We start from the raw sequence: 27,622 nt of genomic DNA, 5'->3' as shown, positions 1-27,622 counted from the left end.
TCTCGAGTGTCGGGAGCGGGCACAAAAAGGTGGAGATGGAGTTACCTAGGTAGGAAACTACACTAGGGTCCAGGACCCACTTGGGCGCTGTGGGTCGCTGCTTTTCCACCCGACTGGAATGCGGGTCGGAAAGAAGGCACACAGCAGGTGCGTTATCCGATGCTTTCGTTCCTTCATTCAGCATTGGCTCTCGTCTCCGCCTTCCCGCTGCCGGCAACCCGCTGCTGGTAACCCGCAATGGGTAAGTTTCCTGACTCTCCTGCCATGCACCCTCTCTCTTTCTCAGCCCACTTATCTCCGCCTGCCACACTGACCTTCCCTTCCCCGCTACCTTGAAGATAATGTTACACAAAAGCACTTTCTTCGCCCCCCAAGCCCAGATCTCACGCCCAAAGCCGGCAACCCGGCTGGCACCTGAACAACGGTGCGCCACATGTTCTGGATTGAGGTTTATTTGACAGCACGGTAACACCACAGGCATGCCACGAGGCCCGCCCTGCCATCTGTTGACCCAATGGAGCTCTTCACGGCAACGCCAGGCGCAGCTACAGGCGCACACCTCGTCCAAGTGCTGGGAAAACCTCACCTATCGGCATTCTCCATCCCCGCGTGAGGCTTGCTTGGCCTGGTCGACCGTGGATTGTGGACACAGTACTCTGTACTGTTGGTCTGGTGCCGCTCGTTAACACGTTATGCCAGTAACTGCCTGGCTTGAGCTCGGGTCTTCCATGGCTTCGACCATCACCAGCCCACGATGCCTCATGTCCGTGCGGAGTCCCCTGTCTACACTAACTGCCTAACTACCATGTATGGAGCATCCGTACTCCGTACTGTGTAGATTCTTGGGCGCGTTGGGTGCAAAAGCAAACTGCTGTGATGCACATCCTATGTAATTGCAAGCCACATCCGCCACCCAGAACAGCACAGATGGTGTGCGTCTGCTTACCTACCTACCTTACCTAGGCTGTGCTCCCGTCCTGGCCCGGCTCCACGGATTCGATCTTCGACCAGATTTTTTCCAGGCTGTTTCGCTCTGCCGCACTCTGCCGCGACCTGTCCAGGATTGAGATATTTCGTCGTGCGGTGCAGAGTCCTTCCAGGTTGACGTCAGACGCGAGCTCCCCGGATTCCGGATCCCACCCTACCTAACTGCGGCCCCGCGCCTTGCGCCTTGTGCGACCAACCAAGCGCTCTCCCGCTGCGGGCACTATTCTGTAAACTGGGCCAGATCCAGGAACCAAAAACCCACCCAGCAGGCCCCTGGCCGACCCCGACCACATTCCTACTGCGTACACTAGCTTCGCGGATTACCTATCCGTACACTACTGATACATTCATCCGACGACCCAGTTCTCCATTGTTCCCCATTGCCGGCCCGCTGCCGAGGTGTCTCGTGCATCATCCGAGCCGCCTGACCCCCGCCGCCGCCGCCGTTGCTGTCACCTCCAGGCTCTCCACCCCAGCCGCCTTGCACCGTTGCACTTGCGGCTGCTCCAAGCAGGGACTGTCTGCTATCCGATGGCGGGGCGCCTGCGCGTGTCGTCTCCCCACGCATCCGACGACCCCTTGGTGTCCGCTTCTCCACCATGACGCGACCCAAGGTTCCCGACGACAAGCGCCAGCGCACCGCTCAGGCCTGCGACTCTTGCAAGCGCCGGAAGCAAAAGGTTGGCAAATGCGTGCTCCCGCTACGCCCTTCATTATTTCCAACTTGCTGCACACGCGCTCTTTCTCTCAGAGATCTCTCGGACGGCGCAGTCATGTCTGTTGCCGAGACCTCGAGTCCCTAATATCTGATATCCCAATATCCCAAGAACCCAACGTTGTGCGTTCGGCTGTCCCGTGGACCCGTCAGTGGCCAGACCTGGGCCCGGAGGCACTATGTACACAGCTGTAACCCTCCGTTCTGAGATGTCTCAGTGCTTGTCCGCCAGGCTCTTCTCCGTTTCCGTACAGTCAGCATCTCTCACAGGATGCACCCCGGTCTTGTCGCTCGTTGCCGGACGGGAAATGCCTGTCTGGCTCTGTCGAGCGAGCAACACGCCCAGTGGGCGTCGTGTTCACCCAGCTGTTACGAAGCACAAGGCCGCGGGAGAAGACGGGCACCCGGTCTGCGTGGCACAAGTTGCTGTCTCGCGACGATCGGGCGGATCTCGTCAAAGTGTGCTGACTGAGTGATTGCCGGCATCGTTGGGGCCTGTCTGGCGGGCATCCGTCGTGCTCGTCGTCTCACGCCGTCTCGTTCTTTTCGAGCCCCCTCTCTCCTCTCGGCCCTCCCATCAGAGAACATTAGGGCTCATGTGGCTCTGGTTTCCATGATTTCGCATCTCCGCTGATACCTCACCATCCAGTGCAATGGGTTGAAGCCCTGCCAAACCTGTCTCAGGAGAAAGTTGATGTGCTGCTACACCCCAAACAACGCCTCCAACCATGCTACCGACGATGCTGCGTCGCCAACCAAGCGACGCCACCTCGAGACGTCCCCAACATCCATTCCTTCGGCTCTAGAATCATCTGAAGACACTTCCCCCCAAGCCCACGAAGCAATGCAACCTTGGGAGGGGGTGCCGCAAAACGAGCTGCCACCACGGAGCTCTTCGATCCCGGGCAGGACAGCACAGCTTCCGCTGTCTGTCCCAGACCAAGCTCGACGGACGCCTTTTCACAACTTTAAGAAGCTTCCGAGCCGTAGCAACGCAAACAGCCTATCTGTGGAAACCAACATCTACACCGAGACCAGGATGTTGCAGGACCAAACCGGCCGTCTCCGTATGTTCACACTCTCGGCTCCGCATGACCTGGCCAGCAAGAGCCCAGCCTGACAATAAAGCTTTCCTCTAGTCTACATTGGAGATGCCTCCACGCTGTCCATTCTGCAATTGATCCGCATCATCGTCGAGAACACCGCTGGGTCGGACATGGGCTCGCCTTTCATCGATGATCCTAAGAGGCATCGTATACTGGAGAGCATCATCGACTTTCCTCAGCACGTTCACATTCCTAGTCCTCTACCAGACAAGGAAACCGCCGATGTGCTCATTGCATCGTACTTCACCAACGTCAGACAAGCCTCTGCTGTCACTTGAGCGCGGGCGAGTGCTGACAGGCGATAGACATGCGGTCTGATCGAGATCCTGGATCGGCATTCGTTCCTCCTGGCCGTCGAAGAGTGCTACAGAGACCCCCCTTCATCGTCCAATTACTTTCTGTGCAATTTGTTTCTGGTCCTAGCCATCGGCCTCCTTTTGGCAGCCCCGCCTCCGGGCAGCCGTGAAGAGGCGCTGGTGCAGAGGCAGCTCTCGGCCGAGCCAAACCGGGCCGAGCTCTTCTTTCGAAGCGCTCGTTCCATGTCTGATCCGGAAGCCGGCTTCGAGGATGCTGACTTTTGGTCCATCCAAGCTTTGTCGTTGATGGTCGTGTACATGCTCATCCTCTGCAAGAGGAACACAGCCTATGCATACCTAGGTTCGTCGACCAACCCTCAGCAGGCCCCCTCCCCCGCGTTTTCTTGTCATCTTGGAGTTCGAGTCTCATCGCTGGCAATCCTAGGAATGGCTGTTCGCTCTGCCTACGCCATGGGCCTACACAGGGAGGAGACTATGTGCGACGTCATTTTCACGGCAGCTGAGATGCGAGTCCGGAGGAATGTCTGGAAGAGCTTGTTCGTGCTGGATCGTTTCTTGGCCGCCACCATGGGAAGACCAACCGCCATATGCGAGGACGACTGCTCCTGCAAGATCATTGGGGACAACGACGCGATTGACACCCAGGCCGTGGGCACACCCGTCATCGACCAAGTTCATACGAGCAGTTTCGACGCATGCGTCGAAATCTGCCATATCATAGGCGTTACCCTCAAGGTCTTTTCCCGGAGGAAGATATCGACTGCAAAAGTGCAGGAGATAATCGACATGTCGAAGAACTGGGACGACAGGGCACGTACGCAGTCATATCGACGGCCGTCCGGTCGAGGTCTGGTGGATCCGGCGCACGGAATGGCAGCCCTACATGTCGACCTCTTGTCGTTGCATTCGCTGATCCTGCTCACCCGGCAACTCTTCGTCATGCACAACTGGATGCTAGTGGAGGAGCGGTCGGGCATCAAGAAGTCGCCACAGATCCGCGAATCTCCCATGGCACGATTCTCGGAGGCTTGCGTGATTGCTTCTTACCGTACCATCAAACTGACCCGCACCGTTTGGCAAGACGGTTACCTTCCGCGCAGGAACCCCTTCGTCGTGTAAGCCCTTCAGCCTAAAAGCGCATCCTTCCTTGATGACTCTTTTTTGGTCTCCCCTACGGGGCCAAGAGCGTCAACTAATCTCTGTGCAGGTATTTCATGTTTGCCGCGAGCCTCGTGGTTCTCATGAACCAGTTCTCGTCGCTGTACTACACGGAGGAGTACGCGGAGACCATGCAGGATGCCCTCGCGATCATGGCGTACTGCGCCAAAACCGATCCACAAGCAGAGCGCGTCCTCGATATCCTATCGAGGTTTTTGCAGGTGGTTACCAAATGGACCAAAGACCACACGTATCCTGCGCCCCAACTCTCAGATGATTTCAGCTGCCTCTACAACCAGGCTGCACGCTCCGGGTCAGCTTCGGAGCACGGGAATCGTGGCCTTACGGTCGCCACGGGCGTCCAGGAACGGAGATCCTCCCCCCAAGCTCCCAACGGAGGACCCGAGCCGCCGTCAGCGCCAAAACTGCCACTGCTCGACCTTCTATCTAGGCCAGCTCCGGTGCCAGTGCTTGAGGCACGAGCAGGCGGGATAGCGGCACCGCAGATGCAGTTCCCGGCTATTCCTCTCATGGGTACCCGACCGGGCGTCACGGCGCTCTCCTCAATGGAAACGCCGGAACCGCTCAGTGGGAATATCGAGTTTGAGTTCGACGGCTTGTGGAACAGCTTCATCAACCATCTGCCGCCTGTTTCGACGGTGGCCCCGGGCATCAGCAATCTTGCATCGCAGTTCCCCCCACCAGTGATTGGTACACCGACTGAACCTTACGGTACGTACTTGATTTTCTGGCGGAGTGCGTTTGCTCTAGAGCAGGACTTTGACTAATCTATCGAACCGCCCTTCAAGACAAACCTGGCTTCTAAGGAATTGGGGGCTTGGAAGCTTGCCCAAGCAGTTGGAGTATTGCCCCTGACACTCCTTCATCCATCTGATACGTTTTCACCAGCTTCGGGCGGCATTCGTGGCTTGACGCAACAACGTGGGAGGAGAAGCGCCATGGGAACGAGAACGACGAATCTCAGTTATTTACTACCGAGGCCTGATCGAATATCACTGCTGCGACTCACTCCCCCCATTAACTTGCACCTGCGGAGCGCGGTCCCGGCCAAGCACGAAATCATACTCCAATGACCACCGCGCGTTTGGATCCCCCTCCCGCGGTGCAAATTTGACCACGAGTTCATCCTTCACAGCGAACACGGCATCCTTCGCAACGTATTCGTCGCGGTCGTCGTATATCTGCGTCGTCAGCGTTCGGAAGCCCGGCGCGGACACGATGAAATGAATATGGCCCGGCCTGTAGGGGTGCCGGTCCAACAAGGCCAAAAGTCGCCCTGCGGGGCCGTCATCGGGTATCGGGTACGGAGCCGGCCGCAGCGCGTACAAGGCGTAGCGGCCGTCGGCGTCGGTCTCGAAGCGACCGCGGAGATTCATGTCCGGCTGCGACTCGTCCTGCTGCTCGTACAAGCCATTCGGTGCCGCGTGCCAAACGTCCAGGATGGCTCCCTGGATGGGGTCGCCCGAGCTCGACAGCACGCGTCCCGTCACGAAGGCCGAATCCGCAACTGCCTTTTCATACCACGGCACGGACGGGTCGAGGTTCTGCACAATGGAGCTGCCGTTCGGGAGGAGTGGTGCGTTCTGGCGGTAAAAGGGACCCAGGATGGCCGAGGGGGTTTCCGAGTCGGACGATGCCAACAACCTGGACGTGATCTCGTCGACCAGACTTTCGAGCCCTACCACATCGCACAGCAGCTGTGTCTCGTTGCGCCGGTCATCGGACATCCGCCCGCACTCGTTGATCTGTGTGTGAAGCGGACACGTTTTGTCAGCCTCTGGCGCTGGGGCTTAGCTCCCTCCAATAGCCGGCGGCGAGCCAGCGTGCACTTCTGCTCACAAATTCAACGGCCGCCGTCCATTCTGCAACTGTCAGGTTGACCTCGCGCGCAAATGCGTGAAGATGGCGGACGAGGCTGGGCATGACTTCAGCCAGACGCCGGTGCGCATTTGGCCCCGTCGCGGCGATGACACTCTCGGTGAAGGCCATGTCCCGTTGGGCTTCTTTGGATACAGCGTCGGGCTTGGGCTTCGTTGATGTTGCGGACATGTTGTCAGGTACCAACCGTTCCCAAATCGAGTGCAGGTTTTGGTACTCGGTTGCGGCTTTTCAGGAGATGATGGGCAAACCAGGCGGGCGGCTATCTATGGAGAATCGTGAAGGATCTCTGGGCACGGGAACGCGCAGGAGGGCGCAGGAACCACAGCTTCAAGTACTTTTACTGTGCCGTGTGCAAGAAATGGGATGAGTGGCGGTCACACATCATCCTGCTTGGCCAACTGGCGACCCCTGGACGGGGACGGACGAGGCCGACATTCCTTCTGCTGCCGAGCCGCAGCGGACACGGAGCAGCACATCAACCAAACTCGCGGGGGCGGTGACTTGGACCGTCGAGCAAACAGCGCACGCAGGACGTGTTCGTGGCTCGTCATTCGATCTCGGCAGTCGGCCCCGTCCTTCGATGTCACCGACCACAAGACTTCTGACAGCAAGCTTGCACTCCGCCGGAGAGGGTCTGTCAGACAAGCGGTCGCATACATGCAAAACGGGAACGGCGTGCGAGGGCTAGCCAGGCTGGCATAGCCTCGTGGCAGTGGGCCCTGGCAAATGGACGATAAATCGGCCCTATGTCCCGACCCGTTGTACAAACAGGTCTTGGGAAGCATGGGGTCCATCGGGATGTTTACGACAAGATGACGGAGTATTCCGTACAGCTTGGCGAGGTGGAACGGCTCTGGCCGGTGCACGGCGCACGCTGCGCAGCGTGCGCAGCGCAGCGGGGCATTGATGAAGGTCTCCAAGGGAGCTCCCAGCAGCGCGCAGGCGCGTAGTTGCAAGCGGAGGATGGGAATGTATGTGCACTGTATGTTTTCCAAGCAGGCACCCTTCCTTCCCTTGCTGCCGCGGTAGTGCGATATGAGCCCACGGCTGACTACCTACCTACCTGCAGCTCTTCTTCCGTGGATCGGCGGCTTTTCTGGACGTGCGATCGGGACCGACGGGGACTGGCGAGTGGGGATTGCTTCGAAAGTAGCTATTGACGGTTCCAAGGGGGGAGGGGAGGGGACTGCTTCAGAACAAAGACGCGGCGGACGAAGCGCATGGTGCCAGCGAGCCAATGAAGGTTTAGGGGAGGTTGGAACACAGAGATTCAGCCATACGGTATGACTTTTGCGGAGGACATACCCACTTCCGTACACTCGCTCGGTATGGCAAGCCGCATGTGCGACGTCGCTGCTGGCTCCGAATCCGGTGTGCATCGACCGCATCGATATCCATGGAGGCTTCCCGGGTTGAGCCATCCCCAGCCCGAACACGGAGGCAGTAAGAGTCGCAAGGGGCCTCTTCAACTGGCCATCGAAGCGGTGGGATGGCCAGGCGCATGACAAACTATCATACAGTTCAAGCTTGCAGTCACCGCTCCTTTAGCTAATTCCTGACCGCCCATCCAGCGCAGTACCTCGGTCTGTAACATGCATACATCGGTGAGCACAGATTGGTCTCAAACTAAGCATGTTTGGACGTAACATTCGGAACCCTCGAATTTTCTGTCTGTACTCGCCTGCCTGCGTGCCCCATCCCAGTTTGCCGCTGCGTACATGAACATGCATGCCGGCCAGGCTCGGCGCAAATCCCAAGCCACTCAAGCAGAGACAGCAGCTGCTGTGGCCAAGCAGGCGACGCTTCCAATAACTAGGCTGCAGTGGGCCGTAACTAACGGCATTTGAGTGAGTGCTTTGCGCGCCTGCACGCTACACTAAGAAACTGAGTGCTTGGTTGGTGCTACGTTAACGGCGACTTCAGGGGCTTTGCTTACACGGGCTGCTGGTACACGCGGGCTGGCGCCGCAAAAAGGAGGTGCGAATTGCGGCATTCGTCCCGGCTTCAACGGAACAGGAGCCTTAATTGCTGTGTTGGTGCGGGATAATGTCTGCCAAATCGCTCAAGTCTAGATGTACCTAGTCGTCTCGTACACTTACATAGAGATATCTCGATATACCCAGACCTCCAGCTACCCGCGGGTGGCTGGTTCTACCCTGACTTAAAGAGGTGGCTGCCCACAGCGAAACCACTGAATTCAACAGAAACAAACATCACCACCATCACCCCTTGAACTACGGATGAACTACATGCCCACCGCGAGTTGGCTTGCCTTGGTTTTCGGGGAAGGCTGGCTGCGGAAGTTGCCAGATGGGGGGCTTGGGAAGTCAAACTACATAAACAATCAGCGAGTTAGCTGGCAGCCATGACCTCACTCGACAGACCTGATTTGATCGGCAACAGTTGTGTGTTGTATGTATCATGTACGCGGTCAAGAACATACACTCACTGTAAAGGGAAGTAAAAGACTCGTGAAGGATGTGATGGTGATAGTGTGTGCGCGCGCAAGCAGCCCCCAAAACAATATCCAACAGATTCCGCGACTTGGCAAATCTCACGATTCTGTGATTCTTGTTCGTTGTTTGATCATCTGATGGGCTTCAATTTGACAGGTCCAGTGTGGCATGTTTGCCTGTTCTCCGAGTGGCGTGCTGTTTGCTTTTATTTGCGTCCTTGGCTACAGCCATGAACTTGAAGGCCGAGGCAGGCTATACGGTACAGGTGCCTACACTACCTTGTACCTATGCAGTAGGCTATGAGAAGGATCATGAAGGATCATGCGGGTGAAGGCGGGGAAAAAGGGGGATGGGAGGAAGGGGGCAGGAAGAGGGTATTTACGTACTGATAGGCACCGTCCTGCTTGTGCGAGTAGGACTGACTCCAGAACGAGCGTACTGTGCCACGTCCGAGGGGTTTTTGCTGTGTCGGGACTGTGGCTGGGGGGATAGGTAGTTCTGTAACTGCTGCTTGAATGGCTAGACAATACATACGGGGTAACTAGGAACTACCTGTAGATAATTACATACACCGTTACATGCACCGCGGCCGACCGGTCGGAGTCCCCTCCGGGTTCGGCAACGGCGGTGGGGGAACGGTCGGGGCGGACAGGCCGAGGGACAGACGTCGTCGGTTCTCAATCGGTCATGTGCATCCTGGATATCTATTTGACTGCCTGTCTGCCCCGTCTTCCGCATCATTTCCTACTCCCCTGCTACAGCGGTTACCTTGGGAGTTACCATATTTCTGGGCGTGTCTTGCACGGTAACGCCCAGTACCGTCAAGACGGATCGAGTCGGACGGACGGGCGCGGGAGCCGATACGTGTGCTCGGGCTTTTGCAGCGTTTTCCGGGACAGACGCGGTGAGACAGCGTCTTTCCTTCTCTTTCTCTGTAATCATGGCTTGTTGAACGCCGGATGCCGGATCATTACGGTGTCGGATCGCGGCATGCGCCGGGTGAAGGTCGTGCGACGAGGAAGCACCCTGTCGAACGCGATGTTGCGCCTACGTGGTACACACACGGCAAACAAGAGTCATGGAGGAGGGAGGCGTGCAGTTGGCGGGGGGACCAGGGCAACGTCCCCGGCCAAGAACGGATGCGATGTACATACCACAGCAGCTACGTCTAAACGGTTAGTTACACGAACCGTCTCTGCCATATCTATCCAAAATCCGACCATCCGAGCCACCCTGTGCCCAGGCCGCTACCAACTCGCCGGCCCGAACGTCTCCCCGGGCCCCAGCACGACCTGCACCGCCTCGCCCTTATAATCCAGCGTCCCCTTGACGACCTCGTTCCCCCACCAGCGAGGCGGCTGCACCTCGCGCACGGTGAAAGCGAAGAAGATGACCAGCGTGCTCAGCGCGAGGCCCAGGTCCAGCCCGGAGCTCGTCAGGAAGTTCAGGCGCCGCCACCAGCCGAAGTGGCGCTTCTTTATTAGGTATTGGAACACGTAGCCGACAATGCCCCAGCTGAGGTAGTTGAGCGGCGTGGCCGGCGGGATGGCGCCGGCGCCGCCGAAGATGACAGGCGCCATGACATAGCGCAGGAAGGACTTGGGCCGACGCCGAGCGAGGAGGTAGATGACGAGCGGGGTGATGGCGCCGAGGAGGAAGAACAGGAAGAGGGACGAGTAGATCTGTGGCGGCGAGAAGATGCGTGCGGGGCCAATCAAGCCCCATATTACCGATGCTGGAGGGCGCCGGTCAGCTGTGGGATATTGGGGCGGGGGAAGGGGAGACGGAAGTAATATCCGTACCAGAGAAGAACACACGGCCGCCCGGGCAAGTGAAATGCTCCGACTGGGTGGGCTCACAGACGTCCGGGATGGTGCGCAGCGCGTAGTTGAGCACGAGGACCTGCACGAAGCAGGAGAGCGTTGTGGCCACGACCTGCGCCATGAACATGGTACGCGGTGGGATCTTCATGTAGTGGCCGAACTTGAGGTCCGAGACGAAGGTCAAAGCCTGCGACATGGTAATGTAGCCGAACGTTTTGAAGCTGGCAGCGGTCAGTTCTGACGGCTTCAGGTACGGAAAGTACGAGTTGCCTAGGATACGCACATCATGAGAGCCAGGGGCCGGCCTGGCTGGATGTATCCATATACAAATTCGGTCAGGACGTTCAGACCGATCTGGTTGTTCGTGACCGCCTGGATGATGCCGATTGGCAGCGAGAAGGCAAACGAGATAAACACGGCCAGCAGGAAGGCCCACCAGGTCAGGTTCGTCGGCCAGGCGAGCACAGTCAGGAAGCCAATGGCGAGCATCTAGGCGTCTGTGAGATGCGTGATGCGCGGCGACGAGAAAAAGTGGGTTGGTTTGAGAACCTACTACAACAAACAGCGACATGTACCACCAGGTCGGGGCCTCCTTGTACCGCCGCATCAGCTTCATGTGGATGTCGGGCTTCTCAGTGGTGCTGCTTTTGTACTGCCGCCAGATGGTCTTGCCATGGTGCAGGTACGTGTACACGATGAGCGACGTGATGGCGGCAAACGAGAGACCGTAAGAGATGGCGAACGTTGTGCTGCTCTCTTGTTAGCGCCAAAAAAATAAAAACTAAAAAAAAAAGAATAAAGAATAAAGAAAGAAAGAAAGAAGGAAGGAAGGAAAAGAAAACTCTGGCAGACGGAAAGTGTGCGAAGACGTACCTAAGAAACAGAGGGGAGTAGTTGTTGTAGGCCTCGACGTCGAGCGTGTATTCGGCCGAGAGAATGCGCGACACGTTGTATTGCCGGCCCGTGTTGTCGTACGTGTTGGAGTCGCTCATGGGGAGGTACTGCGAGTACCAGGCGCCGCTGTAGTGCAGCACGGAGGCCAGGATCACGAAGAACAGCACGACGCCGACCATGGTGTTGGCAATGGCGTGCCTGAATTGATTGATCAGCTTGCAGCTCGGCCTCGCCGGAAACCACGACCAAAGCAAGTCCTTGTCACTCACCAGGGCGGAATCAGGGGCGAGCCGACGAAGCCGGAGATCTGCGTCCAGTCAAAGGTGATGGGCAGCAGGGACAGGCCGGTGGAGAACCCAAACAGCTGGTTCACAATAGGGCTGTCGGGTGCGAGCCATGTCACGAAGGCGAAGGAGCTCAGGAACTGCGCCAAAAAGCCCGGGATGAAGTAGTAGACGAAGGCGCCGAGCGTGACCAGGGCAAACCAGCGATAGCGCGGCATGGAGCCGCCGATGACGGTCGGGTCTCGGTCATCGCTGCTCTCGTACATGGCGTTCATGAGCGTCACCGACACGAGATTGCCGGGCCAGATCATTGAGGCGGGATACACTGATATGGTCGTCAGTCATCTGATGGCCCAGCCGCGTCGCATACAAAAGCAGTCAAGGCACACTCACCCAAGAAGCGCCTCATCATGCCGGCAATGCCGTACCCCAGGCTCTGCGTCGAAACCACCAGAAGCAGTTGCCACAGGACGCCAAAGTCCTGCTTATAGAACACCTTCTGCGCCAAGATGATATCCGTCGCATACGCCACCGAAAACGACACGCTCGCCATAACCACGATGACCGCATGCTCCTTGATATTGAACGGCCCGGGGTTCAGCCTCACCGACCAGCCGCCCAGCTCCCCCTTGCCCCTCCCGTCCCGGGCTCCTCTACCCCACCACGGCAACCTCCCGAAGCGGAGCTCCCAGTCCGGCACGAAGCGCGCCCAGCAGCGGCCCAGCGGCCAGGCGATGACCTGGGCGATCAGGGCGCCGAGGCTGATGTTGGGCGAGCGCAGCGAGAAGAGCGTGTTCATGCTGGCGCCGAGGAAGATGAGGGCCAGGCCGATGGTCCAGGCGCGCAGCGTGTTGCACGGCAGCGTCGGGTCGTCGAAGGGCGGCACGGCCGCGCGGACCTCCGGGTAGGGCGAGTCCTCGACCTCTTCGGCCTCGGCGTCCGAGTCTAGTTCGAGCTCGAGTTCCGAGTCGAACTCGAACTCGGCGGCGGATTGCACAAGCGGATCGTGGTCTGAGCTAGAGTGGGAGCCGGCGCCGGGCAGGGGTTTGAGCGGGTGATCATGGTGATGGGGGTCGGTGGTGGAGAGGGAGTGCCGCGGGAGGGCTTGGTGGCGTTGCGAGTAGTCGGCGGGAAGATTCGGGTCGAGCAGGAGCTCGTATTCCGAGCCCGAGTCGGAGCGGGCATTGTCGTTTCCGTGGCGGCTGCCGAAGAGCGGGAGGCGCGCTTTGAGGTGGGCGAGAGGATTCTTGGGGCTCAGGGGCGGCGAGGAGGTGACGAAGTGTGAGGCGGCCGGACCAGGCCCCGGTGCTTCCTCGGACTTGCTGGCGGTACCCGGGTTGAGCTCCTCATGATCCCCGCCGGACGAGAGAGTCTGAAGAGGCACGTCGTGGGACGTGGAGCTCGATGGGTGAGCCATAATCGTCGGTCCCTCTCGGCGAGGGGAGATGGGAACAATGCTACCCGGGAACGAGCATGGACAAAGAGCACGAGGTCTCCGAGATTGTGTTGGAGAGTTGACTCAGAGATCATACCAGAATGAGCCTTCAGCGCATCGGCGAGGGTTGAGCAGCGTTTCTCAAACAGTGATGTGAGCGCGCTGTGAAGGCCAATAGCGCTCCCGTCGTTCGCAGAGCAACCTGCAGATGCCAATGGCTGAAGTTTTCCGCCAGGGATGCAAGGCCAGCTGAGGTTGAGATGTAGTCTTCGGGAGGAGGTTGGAGGTCTAGGTAATCAGTACTTGGTACTACAATGTTGGAGCTTGGATGGAGCAAGCACGCCTCTCCGGGAAGCGGCGCAGCATACAGCGCCTATGCCGAGCGTGGCAGAAACCAACAGGCACTCTTCCTCGGGCAACATGAAACAAAGTCCGAAGGTCGCAGAGCACAAGAGGCTGGGAGGGCAACAGCTCGATCCGACGTTTATCGATGCCGCAGCCGCATGTTTGCTGAGTCGCCGTCTTATTCAGGACGCTTTCCGGCCAAGTGGCACCGGGCATCTTTGTCCCCACCGGCCCAGGTCTGGGTTCGCGGGTTCCGGACAGGGGGCTGGGCATCTCTGTGGGGCTTCCCGAGATGCGCTAGCCTTACTTTAGTTAGCTCATGCAAGGCAGCCGCGGAAGATCAACAGCTGCCTGTGCCGGCACAGCTGCCGTTTTCTAAGATGCACGGTATCCACAACCTAGCAATCTCGTAATCGCCATTAGATTTGCTTGATAAGCCTGCCTGGATAGAGCAAGAGTTACCTTACAGAGGAAAAGAAAACCGCCCTGGAATGGCCCAACCATGCGCCGCGTCGTCGTGACGGGCCTCGGCGCCATCACCCCGCTCGGCGTGGGCGTCCGGCGCACCTGGCAGCGCCTGCTGGCCGCCGAGTCCGGGCTCGTCAGCGTCGCCGACCGCGTCCGCGGCCCGCTCGACAAGTCCCAGTGGCAGGACCTGACCAGCACAGTGGCTGGCGTCGTGCCCACCGAATTGTCATCGACGTCGACGTCGACGTCACCGTCAGCCGAGGTCTTGGATGGGCGTGGCGAGGGGCTGTGGCGGCCGTCGGACTGGCTGGACGCCCCCGCCCAGCGGCGCATGTCTACGTTCGCCCAGTATGCGGTGGCCGCCGCCGAGATGGCGCTGCGCGATGCCGGGTGGTCGCCGACGAGTCCCGAGCAGCAGGAGATGACGGGCGTGTGTCTCGGGAGCGGGATCGGGAATTTGGATGACATTTATGCCACCAGTGTGGACTTTGATCGAGGGGTACGCCGGCCCCCTCTCTTTTCTTTCTCGCGCCGTGCTGTTGAAAGGGACTGTTGCTGAGGCTGTGGCGCTTCGACGGAAATGAATTAGGGCTACAAGAAGGTCTCGCCGCTGTTCGTCCCCAAGATTTTAATCAACTTGGCGGCGGGCCACATTGCCATGCGCTACGGCTTTCGCGGCCCCAACCATGCTGCCACTACCGCGTGCACTACGGGCGCCCACTCGATCGGCGATGCCGCGCGCTTCATCGCCTTTGGCGACGCCGACGTCATGGTGGCCGGCGGCGCCGAGTCCTGCATCCATCCGCTCACCTTTGCCGGCTTCGGCCGGTCGAGGTCGCTGTCGACGGCCTTCAACCACGATCCGCCAGCCAGCTGCCGGCCGTTTGACGCCGACCGCGCCGGCTTCGTGGTGGCCGAAGGCGCCGCCGTGGTCGTGCTGGAGGAGCTTGAGCATGCCAAGCGGAGAGGCGCCAGGATATGGGCCGAGCTAAAGGGCTATGGGTGCAGCGGCGATGCCCACCACATGACGGCGCCGCGGGAGGATGGGTCGGGCGCCTTGTCCGCCATGAAGAGGGCGCTGAAGAACGCTGGGGTGAAGCCCGGCCAGGTCGATTACATCAACGCGCACGCCACCGGGACACAGATCGGGGATATCGCCGAGGCCATTGCCATTCGATCGCTGATGACGGGCGAGGATGGCGTGGACGATGAGAGCAAAGTCACAGTCAGCAGCACCAAGGGCGCCATCGGGCATCTTCTGGGCGCAGCGGGCGCCATCGAGGCCGTGTTTTCTGTTCTCGCAATCGCCGAGGTGAGCCATTCGGGGGCAAAATTCGAGGTCTTGGGATGCTGTGGGCTAACGACGACGCCTAGAACGCTGTCCCACCGACGTTGAATCTGCACAAGCCGGATGTCGGCGTGCAGCTCAACTTCGTGCCGCTCCAGGCACAGGAGAAGCAGGTCAGAGTGGCCATGTCCAACAGCTTTGGCTTCGGGGGCACAAACGCATCGCTGGTCTTTGCCGAGTTGGATTAGCAAACGACTTGCGACCATCTACGGAAGATTGGTGTGTCTGTGTACTATTGACTGTAAATGCGGAGGCAGATTTGTGTACTTGAGGTTGCATGACTGGGCTACCGGGGTCTACTGGGAAGCAAGCCATAGAACGGGGCGCACAGCCACATGATAGAACAGCGGGATTGTCAGATAAAGCATGGGATTGAAACCGGTGCCAACGCAGACACCGAAGCTTTCGTCCCTTCTCCTGGGTCTTCGGAATGGAATGAAGGATGGATGACAGCATCACGATGGTCGCCTTCAGCACAGCAACAACCCTAACCCCTATCTTTACGACCCTGTTCAGAAATGACGTTTTTTCGGACCAAAGCCTGGGAGCTCTCGCGCCAGCGGCTTGCACTCTTCAGCACTCCGGTCCTCCCCCCAATCCAAACAGATACCCCGACAAATGGCTTGTCGTAGGTGCAGCGCCGGCTTCGGCCAGCTACCTCAGAGGTTAGCAGCGCCTCTGCGGCACAGTATCATCTTAGACACCTCGCGGTCATCAGCATCGTCAATATGCGCCGGCGCGACAACGACGACGACGGCGGCGGCGGCGAACAATCCCCTGCCCTCGAGCCCATTCAGCTTGACGCTTGCGACAAGAAACCCCAGGCGAGCCTTGCACACGACGGCCCCCCTACAACAGACCGGCTGGAAGCAGGCACTTCTGGGCCGCGTCGCCCAGTCCCTGATCCCGGGGAAGAGCACCTATTACATCTACGGCGTGACCGAGCGCATCTCCAAGGCCTGCGCCGCCCAGGCCGACTACACCATCGACGCGAAAGACCGCAAGGCCGGGACGCTGAAGACGACGGCCGACGGCGAGGAGATTGGGGTCAGCAAGGGCGGGCCGTGGCATAGCGGTATGTCCTGCTCATTATACATACTGCTTTCCCTCTCCCGGACTCTTCCCAGCCAGTCGCTAACTAGCCGCACAGAGATCGGCCTTCTCCCCACGTTCAGCACCTGGGCCCACGTCACCATGCTGCACATGTACCTGCTAGTCGTGCGCTTCCGCTGCCTCGACTTCGACGCCCAGCAGGCCTGGCAGGCCCAGCTGGTCAACCACTTTTTCTTCCAGGCCGAGGCCAAGATGGACGAGGTCCACGAACTGACGTCGCGCACGATCCGCCAGCGCTACCTCAAGGACCTGTTCGTCCAGTGGCGCGGCCTGATACTGGCCTACGACGAGGGCATCGTCAAGGGGGACGCCGTGCTGGCCGAGGCCCTGTGGCGGAATCTGTTCAAGACGCGCGAGGACATCGACGTGCGGGCGCTGGCCGCCGTGGTGGCGTGGGTGCGGGCCTCGCTAGAGCATCTGGGGCAGCTGTCGGACCACGCGATCGAGCTGGTGGATGAGGACACGTTCCCGGAGCTGGCGGCCCAGTTCAGGACGGTCGACCAGCCGACTGCGGCGCTGAAAGCCGCGTTCTACCAGGCGGGCATCACACCCGGCGCGGGCGGCCGCTGATGATGTTATGTGTACAGTAATGTAAAAAAAAAAGAGCCACCACCAGTGTAAAACCAATTGTACAACCACCACCACAACAACAACCCATCTAATCCACCCGCTCCCACATCTCAAACTCGTACTCCGTACCCGCCTCGCTCTGCACGCCGCGCGGCACCTCCTCGCCGACCCACGCATCCATCTCTGCCTGGCCGCTCCTGCGCCAGCCCCCGTCGCCATTCCCCCCTTCTGCCAACCTCACGGGGAAGAAGGTGTCGCACTCGAACTCGCTGCGCACCCGCGTGAGCAGCACCCGCCGCGCCTCCCGCCGCGCCAGCGCCGCGGCATAGATCTGCGCGCCGCCAATGACAAACACCCGCCCGATCGCCTGCTGCTGCTGCTGCTGCCTCTCCCCGAGCATCCGCAGCGCCTCCTCCAGGCTGCCGGCCACTACGGCCCCGTCTTTCTCGTGAACGTTTGCGGTTGCCGGCCCGGTGCCCTGCTGGTTTTGCTGGCCTCTTGGTAGGTCGGTGGCATCACCGCCACTACCAGTAGTAGTAGCAGTAGCAGTAGTGGTGCCGACACTGGTAGAACTGCTAGCAGTAGCAGCGGCGGCAGCAGCAGCCGCCCACGACCGCGAAACAACCACGTTCACCCGCCCCGGCAGCGGCCGGAACCGCGCCGGAATGCTCTCCCACGTCCTGCGGCCCATGATGACCGCGTTTTGCTGCTGCACCTGCCCCGGCGTCTGCCCCAGTCCCGCCATCTGCACCTGCATTTGCCCCTGCTGCGTCTGCCCCTGCTGCCCCTGCCCCGCTATCGACTGCGTCGTCGACTGCGCTGTGGCCGACGACGGCGACGACAGCGACGAGGCGGACTGGTTCACGGGCCCAGGGGGGAGGCGCTTGGTGACGCGCGCGAAGTAGGCCATCTCCTTCTTGAGGCCGGTCCAGGGCAGCGTGCCGTGGCGGCCGATGCCCATTTGCTGGGTGGCGGCCACGATGAGGGTGAGGTCCGGGAGTGATGGCATTTTTTTTTATATTTTCCTTTCCTTTCCTCGTTCTTTCCTTTTCTTCCTTTTCCTTTTTAGATCCTTAGGGGTTGTGTTTGATGGGAAAGAATGTGGGGAGAATAAAACTCGGGTGGTTGCTGATGGGTTGAGAGCCGTCAGTTATGGATCGCGTGAGGTTTGTTTGGGCAGAGAGTGGGATGGAGTTGCTTGAGGTTTGCGCTCAAAGGGAGGTGAGAGCGCACAAGAGAGCTTAAAGTGGGGCCGTACAACGCCCATTGTAAGATTCCATTGGCTGGCGGCTTCAGGAGAGCTGCGTACACATGCCCCTGAAGACGAGCCTTATAAACGAAACTCACCACTCCCTCGCTTTCTAACACTTGCCGGTCTCTATCCATCGTGAATTACTACCCCTCCCCACCTAGTCGGTATTACACTCCACGCCGTTCACAGGACGCAAGACTCCAACTATACAACTACAAGACGTACCCGCCGGCGGCCAGCACCGCGTCCCAGCCGCGCACGCCGCGCCCGTCCTCGAGCTCGACGCACCACCACAGCGCGTCGCGCGCCCTGTCCGCCTGTCCGCTCTCCTCGTACGCCCGCGCCAGCGCCAGCCACGCCTCCCCGTCGTTCCACCCGCGCCCGAGCTTGGTCAGCCCCACGAGCAGCCCGTACGCGCGGTCGCGCGCCGCCAGCCGGTCGTTGAGCGGCAGCGACGTCGCCAGGTGCGGCGGGGGCAGCGGCGGGCCCAGGAGCCCCGACGACGGCGGCGACGGCGCGTCGCCGTTGGGTTCGCCCGTGCCGGCGGCGGGCTTCCGGTCCGCTTTGGCGGCACCTGTCGGCCCCAGGCCGAGCGGGGCGGAGGGCAGGGGCGGGAGCTTGCTGCTGTCCTCCTTGGTCTGGTGCGTCGCGGCGGAGGTGCGCGCGTCAGTGCTAGAAATGAAGATGCTGTCGTCGGCGAGAGAGAGGCCGCTGAGATCCGGCCCCGGCACGGCCGGCGGCGGCAGCAGCTTCTCCGTGTAGATATCCAAGAGAATGTTAGACAGCCCGACGATGGCGCCGGGATGGTCCCGGAAGTGCGTCAGCGCCGTCTCGAACTCGGCGCGCGCCTGGTACGGCCTCTCCTGCGCCACGGAGAGGTTTCCTTTCTGCAGCAAGTCAGCATCGCCCGTAGAGCATCCATCCATCCCATATCCACCCATGGGATCTCCGAGATCAGGAAGACGAGTTCACCCACCTCGGCCCAGACATCCGCCAAAACCTCCTCGGCGCTCTTCTCCATGCCCCACCCGACCTGCCTCACCGGCAACGGGCCCGACACGTTCTTCACCACGTCCGCCTCCAGACTCTGCGCGACCTTCTGCGCCTCGACGATCGCCTTGTGCGCGTCGTCCAGCAGCCCCGCCCGGCGATAGAAGCCGGCGACGACCAGCCACACCTTGGTGAGGATGCCCATCCTCCGGCGTCGGTTGTGCTCCGGCGGGAACTGCACGTACGGCAGCAGCGGCACGAACGATCCGACTGCTTGCGCGACCGCGGCCGCCTCGGCGTGGTGGTTTGCCGCTGCCGCAAGGCCTCTGGACCGCGACGACGACCTGCGCGAGTCCTCGTGCTGCGATGTCTGGGGCGGCTCGACCGTTTGCTTGGGCGCGAAGTAGTGCGGCAGGTTGCGCTCGTCGAACGCGGAAAAGTTCTTGTCCCCGTCGAGCGGGGGCACGGGCGGGCCGCTGACGCTGACAGCCCGCTGCCGGCTGCCGCTGCGGTCCCGCTTGCGCAGACTGTTGCGGCTCCGACGCTTCGTGTCGTCCGACCTGGTCGACCTGCGGCTGGAGTGCGGGTCCGCTGCAGCATCGTTGGAGGTCTGGGTGGTCAGCGCGGTAGTGCCGATGCTCTGGGTAGTATGCGTGGTTTGTGTGGTCTGCGGTCGGGAGGGGATGGTTGCGAGCTTCTCGTTGTTGTTTACGACGCTCTGTTGCTGGCGAACAGCCTTGTCTGGCTTGCCGCCAAACAAACTCCCCCTAATACTGCGCAGCGTCGCGGCCGTCTTGGGCGGCTCAGCCTTGGCGAGCTCGACTTTGTGCTCTAGGTCGCCGAACAACCTGAGGAAGAGCGTGAGCAGCTCCGTGCTAGCGTTGACTGCAACCGCTGGTCCCTCGACCAGCTCGAGAATGGCAAGCTGCGTCATCTTGATCTGCAGGATGCTCTCCTTCTCGTAATCGTCCATCTCGTCCACGAGGCCGTCGCCAGCTTTCTCGCTCTTGATCCCTGCCTCGTTGAGATGCTCGCTGCGGTATGTGCTATTCAAACCTCTGCTCCCAAACAGGACATGGGGGTCCTTGAACTGCTCAATGGCACCCTCGCAGGCGCGGGCGGCCATGAGAAACTCCTGGCGCGCGCTCAGCATCAGCGCCAGGAGATGCCAGAGCTGTATGAGCGACCGCTCCCGCCAGTAGGGGCCAAGACGCAGTTCTTGGCCCTCCTCGACGGCCGCGTCCGCGAGGAGGGCCGTCTTGACCAGCTCGATCGACGCGGACAGCTTGCGCTGCTCAGCATACAACACGCCGAGGGCAAACACGCCCCTGGCGTCGAGCGCGAGCCCATAGTCCGGCGACAGGGATCTCCGCAGACACTGGATCGCCTTCTCCTGAATAGACGCCCGGGACTCCGAGTCGTACGTCATGCGCGCCCACTGCGCCTGCGCCAGTCCAATCGACTGCCACGCCAGAGCCATGACGTTGGGCGGTACACCGTGCAGGTTATCGGCGCTGTCCGAGTCGCGCGCCTCTTCTTGCTCGACCAATTCCTCGAGCTCCGCCGCCAGCTTGTGCGCCTTCTCGGCCGCCTCCCTGTTGCCGAACCGGCACAGAGCGGCGATGCACGCCGAAATGGTCTCAAACATAGTAGCCTCGTCGTCCAGCGCGGGCTCGCGGCGGCCCGTCTTTGCTACTCTGGCTCTGCCCTTCTTGACGAGCTCCAGCCATGAGTCGAAGGCCATGAAAGCCAGGTCGAACTCGGCCACGGCGAGATGCACGGTAAACAAGTGCCTGAGAACAGCGGTCGAGTGGTACGTCTTGGCGGCCGCGCCATACAGGGTCTCCAGCGTGGCACGGCAGAGCGCGTCCCTCCCGCCGACGCCGAGATCCTGCTCCTTCCACCCGCGGCCGTTCAGAATGGCCCAATTCCGCATCATCCGCCGGACAAAGTCCTCCACCTCGGCGCGCTCCTCGTCGGCCCTGGGGAACTTCGTTTCGCTGAACAACAGCCCCTGGTAGATCAGCTCGACCCTCTTCAACTCGGCCCGCAACAGGCTTCTCGCCGAGCTGCTCTCGTTCCCCGCACTCGCCGCGACCGCATACCCCGTCGGGAGCGGCAAATCACCCTGCAGAATCTCCGACATGGCATAATAATACTCGGCCCAGACCTGCCGACGCGGGACACTACCGCGGAACCCGTACCCCCCGGGCACGGTCCCGCCGCCCCCCTTCCCCGTGCCGGCAGCCCAGTACTGCGCCCAGGCGCGGAAACAGTCCAGCGAGTCCGCCTCCCGCAGCGACCTCGCGCCGTCGCGCAGCGCCTGCGCCGCCAGCATGCAATACTCGGTCAGGAACAGCTCGGCCCAGTAGCGTGTCTGCTGCCGCGCGCCGGCCGGCCCCGCCGCCCACACGCCGCCCAGGCCGGGCAGCGCGGCGCCGAAGGCGTCGAGCGCGCCCGCGCGCTGCCCGTCGCGCGCCAGGCAGTTCGCGCGCAGGTAGGCGGCCTTGAGCGCGCAGACGCGCGTCCATTCGGACGGCGGCGGCGGGGGCGTCCCGCCGTCGGCGGTCTGTGGTGCGGCTGGTGGTGGTGGTGGCTGTGAGGCCTCGGCATCGTCGAAGAGGCTGCGCGGCAGGCGGGCGAGCGCGGCGGGGTACTCGCGCAGGACCCACAGCAGCCAGCCGGCGCAGACGCGGGCTTGGAAGCGGTCTTGCGGGTGGTTGGCTTCGGCGTCGACGGCGGAGAGGAGGGCGGGGAGTTGTTTGGCGGCGTCGAGTCCGGCGGCGGCAGGGGCGCTGTTGGCGGTGGTGCTGCCCGGGTCAGTGTGTATGGAGGGGGACGGTTTGAGGCTCGCTTTGGCGATGGCGTGCTCAATCTCGGCGGTTAGGGCGAGGCCTGCAGGGCGTTGCAGTGTTAAAAGACGGTTTCGATCGTCGAGAATCGGAGGGGGTTGAAATGGGACGTACAAGCGCGCTCCGGGGCGTGCTTCCGCACCTTGCGGACCAGCTCGGGCACGGCATCCCAGTTATCGTCGCAGCGGGCATCGTCGAGTTGTTGGATGTAATGCGCGGCCTTGACGGCGTCGGGCTGGATTGGCCATCGAGGCACGTCAGCCAGCGCCGGAGATGACGAAGAAGCAGAACTGCCATTCAATATTCAGTTTCCGGAATGAATCCCATACCATATTGCTTGCTCGGAAGGCCAAGTCGCACTACGGTGACGCGATCCGACAAGACATGCGGGCCAACGAGTGTCTCACTTGCGGGGTGGGCGCAGGATTTGAGAGCGGTGGGCGTTGGTGATGTCTTGTTGAGGACGTTGCTGACCGGGCTGCGGGATGATGGGCACTTGTTCATCTAAATGAAATACGAATCCATATCCGTTTGGAGTTGGAGCTAAGCTCCTCAAGACCCCTGCAATAGCGTTGTGGCCGCACGGCACATGCTGCACACCCGACAAAAGAGCGGGCCAGGATTGGCTGCTTTCACCGCCTGTCTTATCCAAGGCAGTCGTACCTACGGAGCTAATTAACCCAAATTCAGTGCAATAGTGGGGTTGAAGAGAGAGTTTCTTGCCAATGAGGTAACGTTAGTGACTTGCCAAATGCAGAAGGCATGGATTTGACTTTTGAATCTTCAAGTTTTCCACTAACACAACTGAATACCTTTTTTCTGTTTTTGTTTCCTCTTTTTTTTCCCTACTCACCATGGCTGCTCCGCCCGATCTGAGGGTGCTTTGCGGCCGCCTTGCCTCGACACCCGTCGACGATCTCCCCCGCCTCTGCCCGCTCCTCATCAACCATGCGCTGCGCTGTGGAGGGCCACTGTCGGCGCCGCAAGATGCCAAGGGCAGGGCCTCATCAGAGACACCCATGCTGGTGCACAAGCTCAGGACGCACATCACTTCGCTCCTGAACGGCAAGAGCCCTGCCGGCCGCTTTGCTGCCGTGTGCCTGATCAAGGCAGTCATCGACGTGGGCGGCTGGGAAAGCCTGCGGGCGGCAGACCCGTGGCTCAAGGGGCTGATCGGGGTGTTGCAGGTAAATACATACACAATATTTACCTGTCAGGAGACGTATCAGCAAGACCCTGACACTTGCAGAAACCCGATCCGCTGGCGTCGAAAGAGCTATGTGTTGTTGCTTTGACCAAAATCTACCTGCTGCTCCAGGGCTACCAGACTCTGGTCCGCGAGATGGCCACCCCTACCCTACCGAGCTATGTGACGGCCTGCTTGCAGCTCATCAAGCCCCCGGCCTCTGGCAAGCCACTCAGGGTTCCCGCAACGTTTATCGAGTCGGTGGCCTGCTCTCTCTCCAAGCTCGTCATATGTTACCCGACCACGCTGCGGCCTTTCGCTGCCCAGATGAGGGCTGCACTAAGGGCCTATGTCGCCCCAACTTCCTCGGATCCTGCCGTTGTCCCACAGAGTCTGAGGGAGAGTTCTCGGCAACTGTATATTCTGCTTTCCTTCACAGCGCCTAAGAACGGCGGCAGCGAGGAATGGGCCAGAGGTATACGGTCAATAATCCTGGATTCTCACGCCACAGTCGACCAGGTTTTCCGCGCTGTTGTCGAGTCCTGGGAGTCAACCACGGGCTACGTGAGCCAGGCGGCACGCCACGGCGCGGATCCTTCTGGCGGAGGCGAGGCGGCCGAGGAGCTGCCGCCCTGGTCAGGTGTCCAAGCCGGCTCGGAGAGGCTGATCGGCTTTCTGGAGTTTCTCGCCGCCTTTCTTGACAACCCCACCAAGGCGCCAGTTACACTCCCGCTCGGCGAGCTCCTGGACTTGACAGCCAGGATAACGCTCGTGACGCCGCCCTCGCCCGGTGCCGAGGATTCCATTGAGACGAATCCCGGAATCAGGAGAGACGAGAAGGCCGAGCTCTGGAGCGTCCTCCCCGACATCCACATTGCCGTGCTGCGCTTGCACCTGGCCCTTATTCGCCGCCTAAGAGGAAACGCACTGCCGCTTGCAGCCGACATCCTCGACCAGATGGTCCGCGTCTTCAACGCCAGCCGACACCTGCCGGCGATGCACGAGACCGCCTACACGCTCGCCAAAGAAGTCCTCCTTCTCTCCGGCCCTACCCTTCCGAAGCTCACCGTCGATTCCCTCACGCCTCTGATTCAATCGACCTGCCAGGATATCCTCCTCGCAACCGGCTATGTCGAGGACAACCCGCCTCCAGCATCCCAGCCTTCAACCAACGGCAGCACAAAACCGAAACCCAACCCCAACGCCACCGCCAACACCAACGCAGACGCCTACCTCGCCTCCCCCAACCCCTCCTCCTTTTCTGCCCTCCCCTTCTCCGACCTCCAACCAACCCCAGCCACGCACCTCCTCCCGCTCCTCCTCTCCCACCTGCCGCAGCAGCACCTCGCCCCGGAGCTCCGCGCGCTGCTCGACCGCACCGCCGTGCTCGCGCGCTGCAAGCCCGCCCTGCTCGCCAGCTGCCTGCACCCCTACCGCGACGGCCGCGGCCGCTACTACCCGAGCCTGCTGCCCTTCCTGGTCCGGCAGTTCCCGCGCGACCAGGACGTCGAGGTGCTGCGGAGCAATCTGGTGCGCGCTGGCGCTGCGGCCGGGCGCGGTGGCGGCGGCGGCGGCGGGGAGGAGGAGGAGGAGGAGGCGGAGGAGCTGGTGGAGGAGCTGGGCCGGCACCAGGTCCTGCGGGGCCCAGGTCGGGAGCCTGGTTTGGAGAGGGGGTTGCGGCAGCTTGGATTGGAAGGGGAAAGGGGAGGGTTGGGCGGCGGCGGCGGCGGTGGTGGTGGTGGTGGTGAAGGATGGGGTGGCCATTTGGCGGAAGATGCGACCGAGGAGGTGGTTATGGATGGGGAGAGGAAGAAAGGCAAGGAGAAAGTGGATAGCGTCGTTGGACCGGATATGGACATGGACGTCGACGTCGACGATGCGCCGGCAGCAAATGACAGCGCAAACCCCTTCGCGACGATGGTTGCCGCGCGGGAAGAGCCAGCAGCCGAGCCGATGCGGCCGGCATCCCCGCTCAAGCGCAGGGGCGAGCCGTTGGAGGACGACGCCGGCAAACCGCCGAAGCGGGTCGACACGGGCAGGGCGCCGCAGGTCGCTGTCATGTCGGAGGCTGCGCCGGCTGAGACTAAGGGGGAAGAGAGCGAGGACGAGAGCGACAGCGAGGAAAGCTTGGGGGTTGAACTGCGGGATGACGAGGAGGATGAAGAAGATGAAGATGAAGATGAAGATGAGGAGTGAGGCGCTGCTATGGCGAATGCCGTTTTATGTATTAGTATACTCCGTACTTCCACCACAAATGTAACTCCAGGACATTGCTGTTGCTTGTACATGTTTCCACATCTCTGCGTGTACTCCGCCCAACACGTGTTGCCTGTTGCCGCCCGAAGCACCTGGACATCCTCATTCAGTTCGAGTTGAAATCCAGTCCGCTCTCTGCCAGACCTTTGCCATGCCATGGAATTAGGTAGTCTCTTGATATCGCCGATCCTAAGCCCCACTCTCAAACGCCTGTAGCCGTTGCCTGCTTGTCTGTACCCAGGCCTGTCTTACCGGCCATGCCTGCCCATGTCCTTGGAAATGCTGCCAAACGAAGATGAAAAATCCAAATCTTTAACATAACCGCACAAGTCCTAGTTAGCTCACCCCTCAAAGCACAACAACCGCGACGAAAGCCACCGCAGGCTTACCGTTCCCGCTGCACCGCACGCTTCAAACAACTCCCACACCCCTCCTTAAGCAACCAGCCCCCATCCCCTTCCCGCCCAAGGATGATACCAAGTGAACGGCGAAGAGGGAACCAAAAAGTAAAGGAGGGGAAAAAAAGATCAATCCCTCAACCAGGCCCGCCTCTTCTCCTCTTTCTTCGCCCGCCGCCGCTCCTTGAACGCCTTCAGCGCGGCGCGGGTGGGCTTCTTGCCGGCGCGCTCGGCCTTGAGGCTGCGGCCGTCGTGCATGTCGTTGGCGGCCGCGTCGACGTCGTAGAAGGCGCGCAGCTGCCGCCGCGCCTTGGCCTCCTCCGAGTACCGCTCCGGGCCCTGGTCGGGCGCCTGCCACGCGCCCGTGCGCCGGTTGAACATGCCCGCCGTGGCGTAGTACTCGCCTCCTTCTTGCTGGTAGTAGGAGGGGTCGGCGAAGGAGGTGGTGGTGGTGGGAGGGGCCGCGCGCAGGTTCTGCGCGTACCACGCGTTTTCGTCGTAGTCGCCGTGTATGGCCGGGTTGTAGCCGCCTGCGACCGAGGCTGGGTTGCTGAGCATGGTTTTGCCGTTGGTGGAGGACGTGGCGGTGGTAGTAGTTGTAGTAGTAGTTGTTGTTGCTGGATCGTGGCCGCTGGGGACCCGCGGGTTTTCCTGCTGCCAGACGCCAGTGAAGCGGTTGTAGAACCAATAGCTCTGGTCGTTGGGGTTCCAGTGGAACTCCCAGCCGTCGTCTTCCGGCTCGGGTACGGGTTCCGCGGGGAGAGGCGGCGCGGCGGGGTCGGCGGGGAGGGGTTCGTTTGGTAGCGGGGGCGCCGTGCTGTCTTGGCCTGGTAACGGCTCGTTGGGAAGCGGTGGTTGTGTCTCATTGGTATTCTTGTTTGCTGTTTCGGCGTCGTCCGGGCCAGAGCCGTTGGAACCCGAGTACTCGCCCTCGGAGGCGGAGTTTGAAGGCGACGGGGAGTCATGAGCCTCTTGGGCCTCGGTCGGTGGTGGAATCTCATCTTGCCCGCCATTAACGCTGTCTTCTGGTTTCTCGACACGGGCCTCGGCTGGAGGAGCCGGGGCTTCTGCAGGAGGGGGTGTCGACATGGCGAAGCTATCGCACGCGACCCTTCCGGTAGCCGAGAAACAGATCGAAGCGCAGCCCTAAAAAGGCTGAAAACGTTCCTCCGGGGGGTGCAGCACAGTTGCAAGAAGGAAGGTGACGTTGGTGCACAAGGAACAACTCGTACGAGTGCTCTGGTCCACTAGTCACACATATACGTGATGTTCAACTTTGTTCGAGGTTGAATCTCGGACCCACGTTCAGACAATCAATCGATAGGAAGATGAATGCATCTATCCGGAGTGGAGAGCCACAATCAAGGAATCTGCCGAATTCCTGCATGCCAAGCCTTGAGGTGGGGCAGACAACAGCCCAACTGCCAATCACATGGGCCCGGTGCTTGGAGGCTCTCAGGAACTCTCGAATGCGGCTTTCACCTTTTACTCCGTCCGCTACACTCCAGTAGGTGGTTACCTTCAATGAAATGTCAATGGTGCATGTTTGGGACACGCTTACCTACCAGGCTTGCTTCTAGAAACAAAGGGATGTCCATGCAATATAGTCCCTTTAACATACCCCTGGTACTGCATTTCGCATCATTTGAGCCGTCTCTGTCAACTGCAAAGTGCCGAGATGCGAATTCCGAGCCGCAAAAAGTTGCGAGGGTTGCGTCACTCCCGTTCGTTCCATCGCCAACTCAACTGCTGCTGCTCCTGCTGCTC

At 60.7% G+C, this 27,622-nt stretch overlaps 9 protein-coding genes across 9 annotated transcripts; 4 read left to right on the top strand and 5 right to left on the bottom strand.

Annotated features, from left to right (window-relative positions):
- Nucleotides 1–1,204: 1,204 nt before the first annotated feature.
- On the top strand, nt 1,205–5,203 carry THITE_2119785 (uncharacterized protein). Its single transcript, XM_003655700.1, has 7 exons — nt 1,205–1,667; nt 2,352–2,769; nt 2,842–3,059; nt 3,114–3,465; nt 3,550–4,240; nt 4,333–5,015; nt 5,093–5,203. Exons 1-7 carry the CDS (start codon nt 1,587–1,589, stop codon nt 5,107–5,109), a joined length of 2,460 nt encoding a protein of 819 aa, XP_003655748.1. The 5' UTR covers nt 1,205–1,586; the 3' UTR covers nt 5,110–5,203.
- Nucleotides 5,184–6,295, bottom strand: THITE_2119784 (uncharacterized protein). Its single transcript, XM_003655699.1, has one exon. It carries the CDS (start codon nt 6,029–6,031, stop codon nt 5,297–5,299), a length of 735 nt encoding a protein of 244 aa, XP_003655747.1. The 5' UTR covers nt 6,032–6,295; the 3' UTR covers nt 5,184–5,296.
- A 3,559-nt stretch (nt 6,296–9,854) lies between these two features.
- On the bottom strand, nt 9,855–13,186 carry THITE_2119782 (uncharacterized protein). Its single transcript, XM_003655698.1, has 7 exons — nt 12,036–13,186; nt 11,628–11,967; nt 11,338–11,556; nt 11,018–11,213; nt 10,748–10,953; nt 10,444–10,685; nt 9,855–10,376 (listed from the first exon to the last, which is right to left on the bottom strand). Exons 1-7 carry the CDS (start codon nt 13,057–13,059, stop codon nt 9,889–9,891), a joined length of 2,715 nt encoding a protein of 904 aa, XP_003655746.1. The 5' UTR covers nt 13,060–13,186; the 3' UTR covers nt 9,855–9,888.
- A 622-nt stretch (nt 13,187–13,808) lies between these two features.
- On the top strand, nt 13,809–15,641 carry THITE_2119781 (uncharacterized protein). Its single transcript, XM_003655697.1, has 3 exons — nt 13,809–14,389; nt 14,480–15,202; nt 15,265–15,641. Exons 1-3 carry the CDS (start codon nt 13,925–13,927, stop codon nt 15,424–15,426), a joined length of 1,350 nt encoding a protein of 449 aa, XP_003655745.1. The 5' UTR covers nt 13,809–13,924; the 3' UTR covers nt 15,427–15,641.
- THITE_2119778 (uncharacterized protein) lies at nt 15,642–16,965 on the top strand. Its single transcript, XM_003655696.1, has 2 exons — nt 15,642–16,313; nt 16,389–16,965. Exons 1-2 carry the CDS (start codon nt 15,857–15,859, stop codon nt 16,919–16,921), a joined length of 990 nt encoding a protein of 329 aa, XP_003655744.1. The 5' UTR covers nt 15,642–15,856; the 3' UTR covers nt 16,922–16,965.
- On the bottom strand, nt 16,919–17,930 carry THITE_2080461 (uncharacterized protein; the record flags this gene model as incomplete). Its single annotated transcript, XM_003655695.1, has 3 exons — nt 16,919–17,350; nt 17,495–17,627; nt 17,787–17,930. The coding sequence occupies 3 exons, from the start codon at nt 17,928–17,930 to the stop codon at nt 17,010–17,012; spliced, it is 618 nt and encodes a 205-aa protein (XP_003655743.1). The 3' UTR covers nt 16,919–17,009.
- A 455-nt stretch (nt 17,931–18,385) lies between these two features.
- On the bottom strand, nt 18,386–22,500 carry THITE_2080459 (uncharacterized protein; the record flags this gene model as incomplete). Its single annotated transcript, XM_003655694.1, has 4 exons — nt 22,345–22,500; nt 22,130–22,250; nt 19,150–22,058; nt 18,386–19,060 (listed from the first exon to the last, which is right to left on the bottom strand). Exons 1-4 carry the CDS (start codon nt 22,345–22,347, stop codon nt 18,386–18,388), a joined length of 3,708 nt encoding a protein of 1,235 aa, XP_003655742.1. The 5' UTR covers nt 22,348–22,500.
- Nucleotides 22,501–22,869: 369 nt separating this feature from the next.
- THITE_71850 (uncharacterized protein) lies at nt 22,870–25,397 on the top strand (the record flags this gene model as incomplete). Its single annotated transcript, XM_003655693.1, has 3 exons — nt 22,870–23,202; nt 23,265–24,861; nt 24,952–25,397. 3 exons carry the CDS (start codon nt 22,870–22,872, stop codon nt 25,395–25,397), a joined length of 2,376 nt encoding a protein of 791 aa, XP_003655741.1.
- A 402-nt stretch (nt 25,398–25,799) lies between these two features.
- Nucleotides 25,800–27,148, bottom strand: THITE_2119775 (uncharacterized protein). The gene has a single exon (XM_003655692.1). The coding sequence runs from the start codon at nt 26,942–26,944 to the stop codon at nt 25,985–25,987; it is 960 nt and encodes a 319-aa protein (XP_003655740.1). The 5' UTR covers nt 26,945–27,148; the 3' UTR covers nt 25,800–25,984.
- Nucleotides 27,149–27,622: the final 474 nt, after the last annotated feature.

This window comes from Thermothielavioides terrestris, chromosome 4, assembly GCF_000226115.1.
Source record: "Thermothielavioides terrestris NRRL 8126 chromosome 4, complete sequence".
Lineage (NCBI taxonomy): Eukaryota > Fungi > Ascomycota > Sordariomycetes > Sordariales > Chaetomiaceae > Thermothielavioides > Thermothielavioides terrestris.
The sequence above is the reverse complement of the archived record's forward strand: the minus strand, read 5'-3'. Positions and strand labels throughout refer to the sequence as shown.

Coding starts and splice junctions, on each gene's coding strand:
- THITE_2119785 (XM_003655700.1), top strand. CDS start 1,587: ATGACGCGACCCAAGGTTCCCGACGACAAGCGCCAGCGCACCGCTCAG. Junction 2,770..2,841: donor GGACCAAACCGGCCGTCTCC/GTATGTTCACAC, acceptor GCTTTCCTCTAG/TCTACATTGGAGATGCCTCC. Junction 3,466..3,549: donor CACAGCCTATGCATACCTAG/GTTCGTCGACCA, acceptor TGGCAATCCTAG/GAATGGCTGTTCGCTCTGCC.
- THITE_2119784 (XM_003655699.1), bottom strand. CDS start 6,031: ATGTCCGATGACCGGCGCAACGAGACACAGCTGCTGTGCGATGTGGTA.
- THITE_2119782 (XM_003655698.1), bottom strand. CDS start 13,059: ATGGCTCACCCATCGAGCTCCACGTCCCACGACGTGCCTCTTCAGACT. Junction 11,557..11,627: donor TCGCCCCTGATTCCGCCCTG/GTGAGTGACAAG, acceptor CAATCAATTCAG/GCACGCCATTGCCAACACCA. Junction 10,686..10,747: donor CGGCCCCTGGCTCTCATGAT/GTGCGTATCCTA, acceptor GACCGCTGCCAG/CTTCAAAACGTTCGGCTACA.
- THITE_2119781 (XM_003655697.1), top strand. CDS start 13,925: ATGCGCCGCGTCGTCGTGACGGGCCTCGGCGCCATCACCCCGCTCGGC. Junction 14,390..14,479: donor GTGTGGACTTTGATCGAGGG/GTACGCCGGCCC, acceptor GAAATGAATTAG/GGCTACAAGAAGGTCTCGCC. Junction 15,203..15,264: donor CTGTTCTCGCAATCGCCGAG/GTGAGCCATTCG, acceptor GACGACGCCTAG/AACGCTGTCCCACCGACGTT.
- THITE_2119778 (XM_003655696.1), top strand. CDS start 15,857: ATGGCTTGTCGTAGGTGCAGCGCCGGCTTCGGCCAGCTACCTCAGAGG. Junction 16,314..16,388: donor GGGCGGGCCGTGGCATAGCG/GTATGTCCTGCT, acceptor CTAGCCGCACAG/AGATCGGCCTTCTCCCCACG.
- THITE_2119775 (XM_003655692.1), bottom strand. CDS start 26,944: ATGTCGACACCCCCTCCTGCAGAAGCCCCGGCTCCTCCAGCCGAGGCC.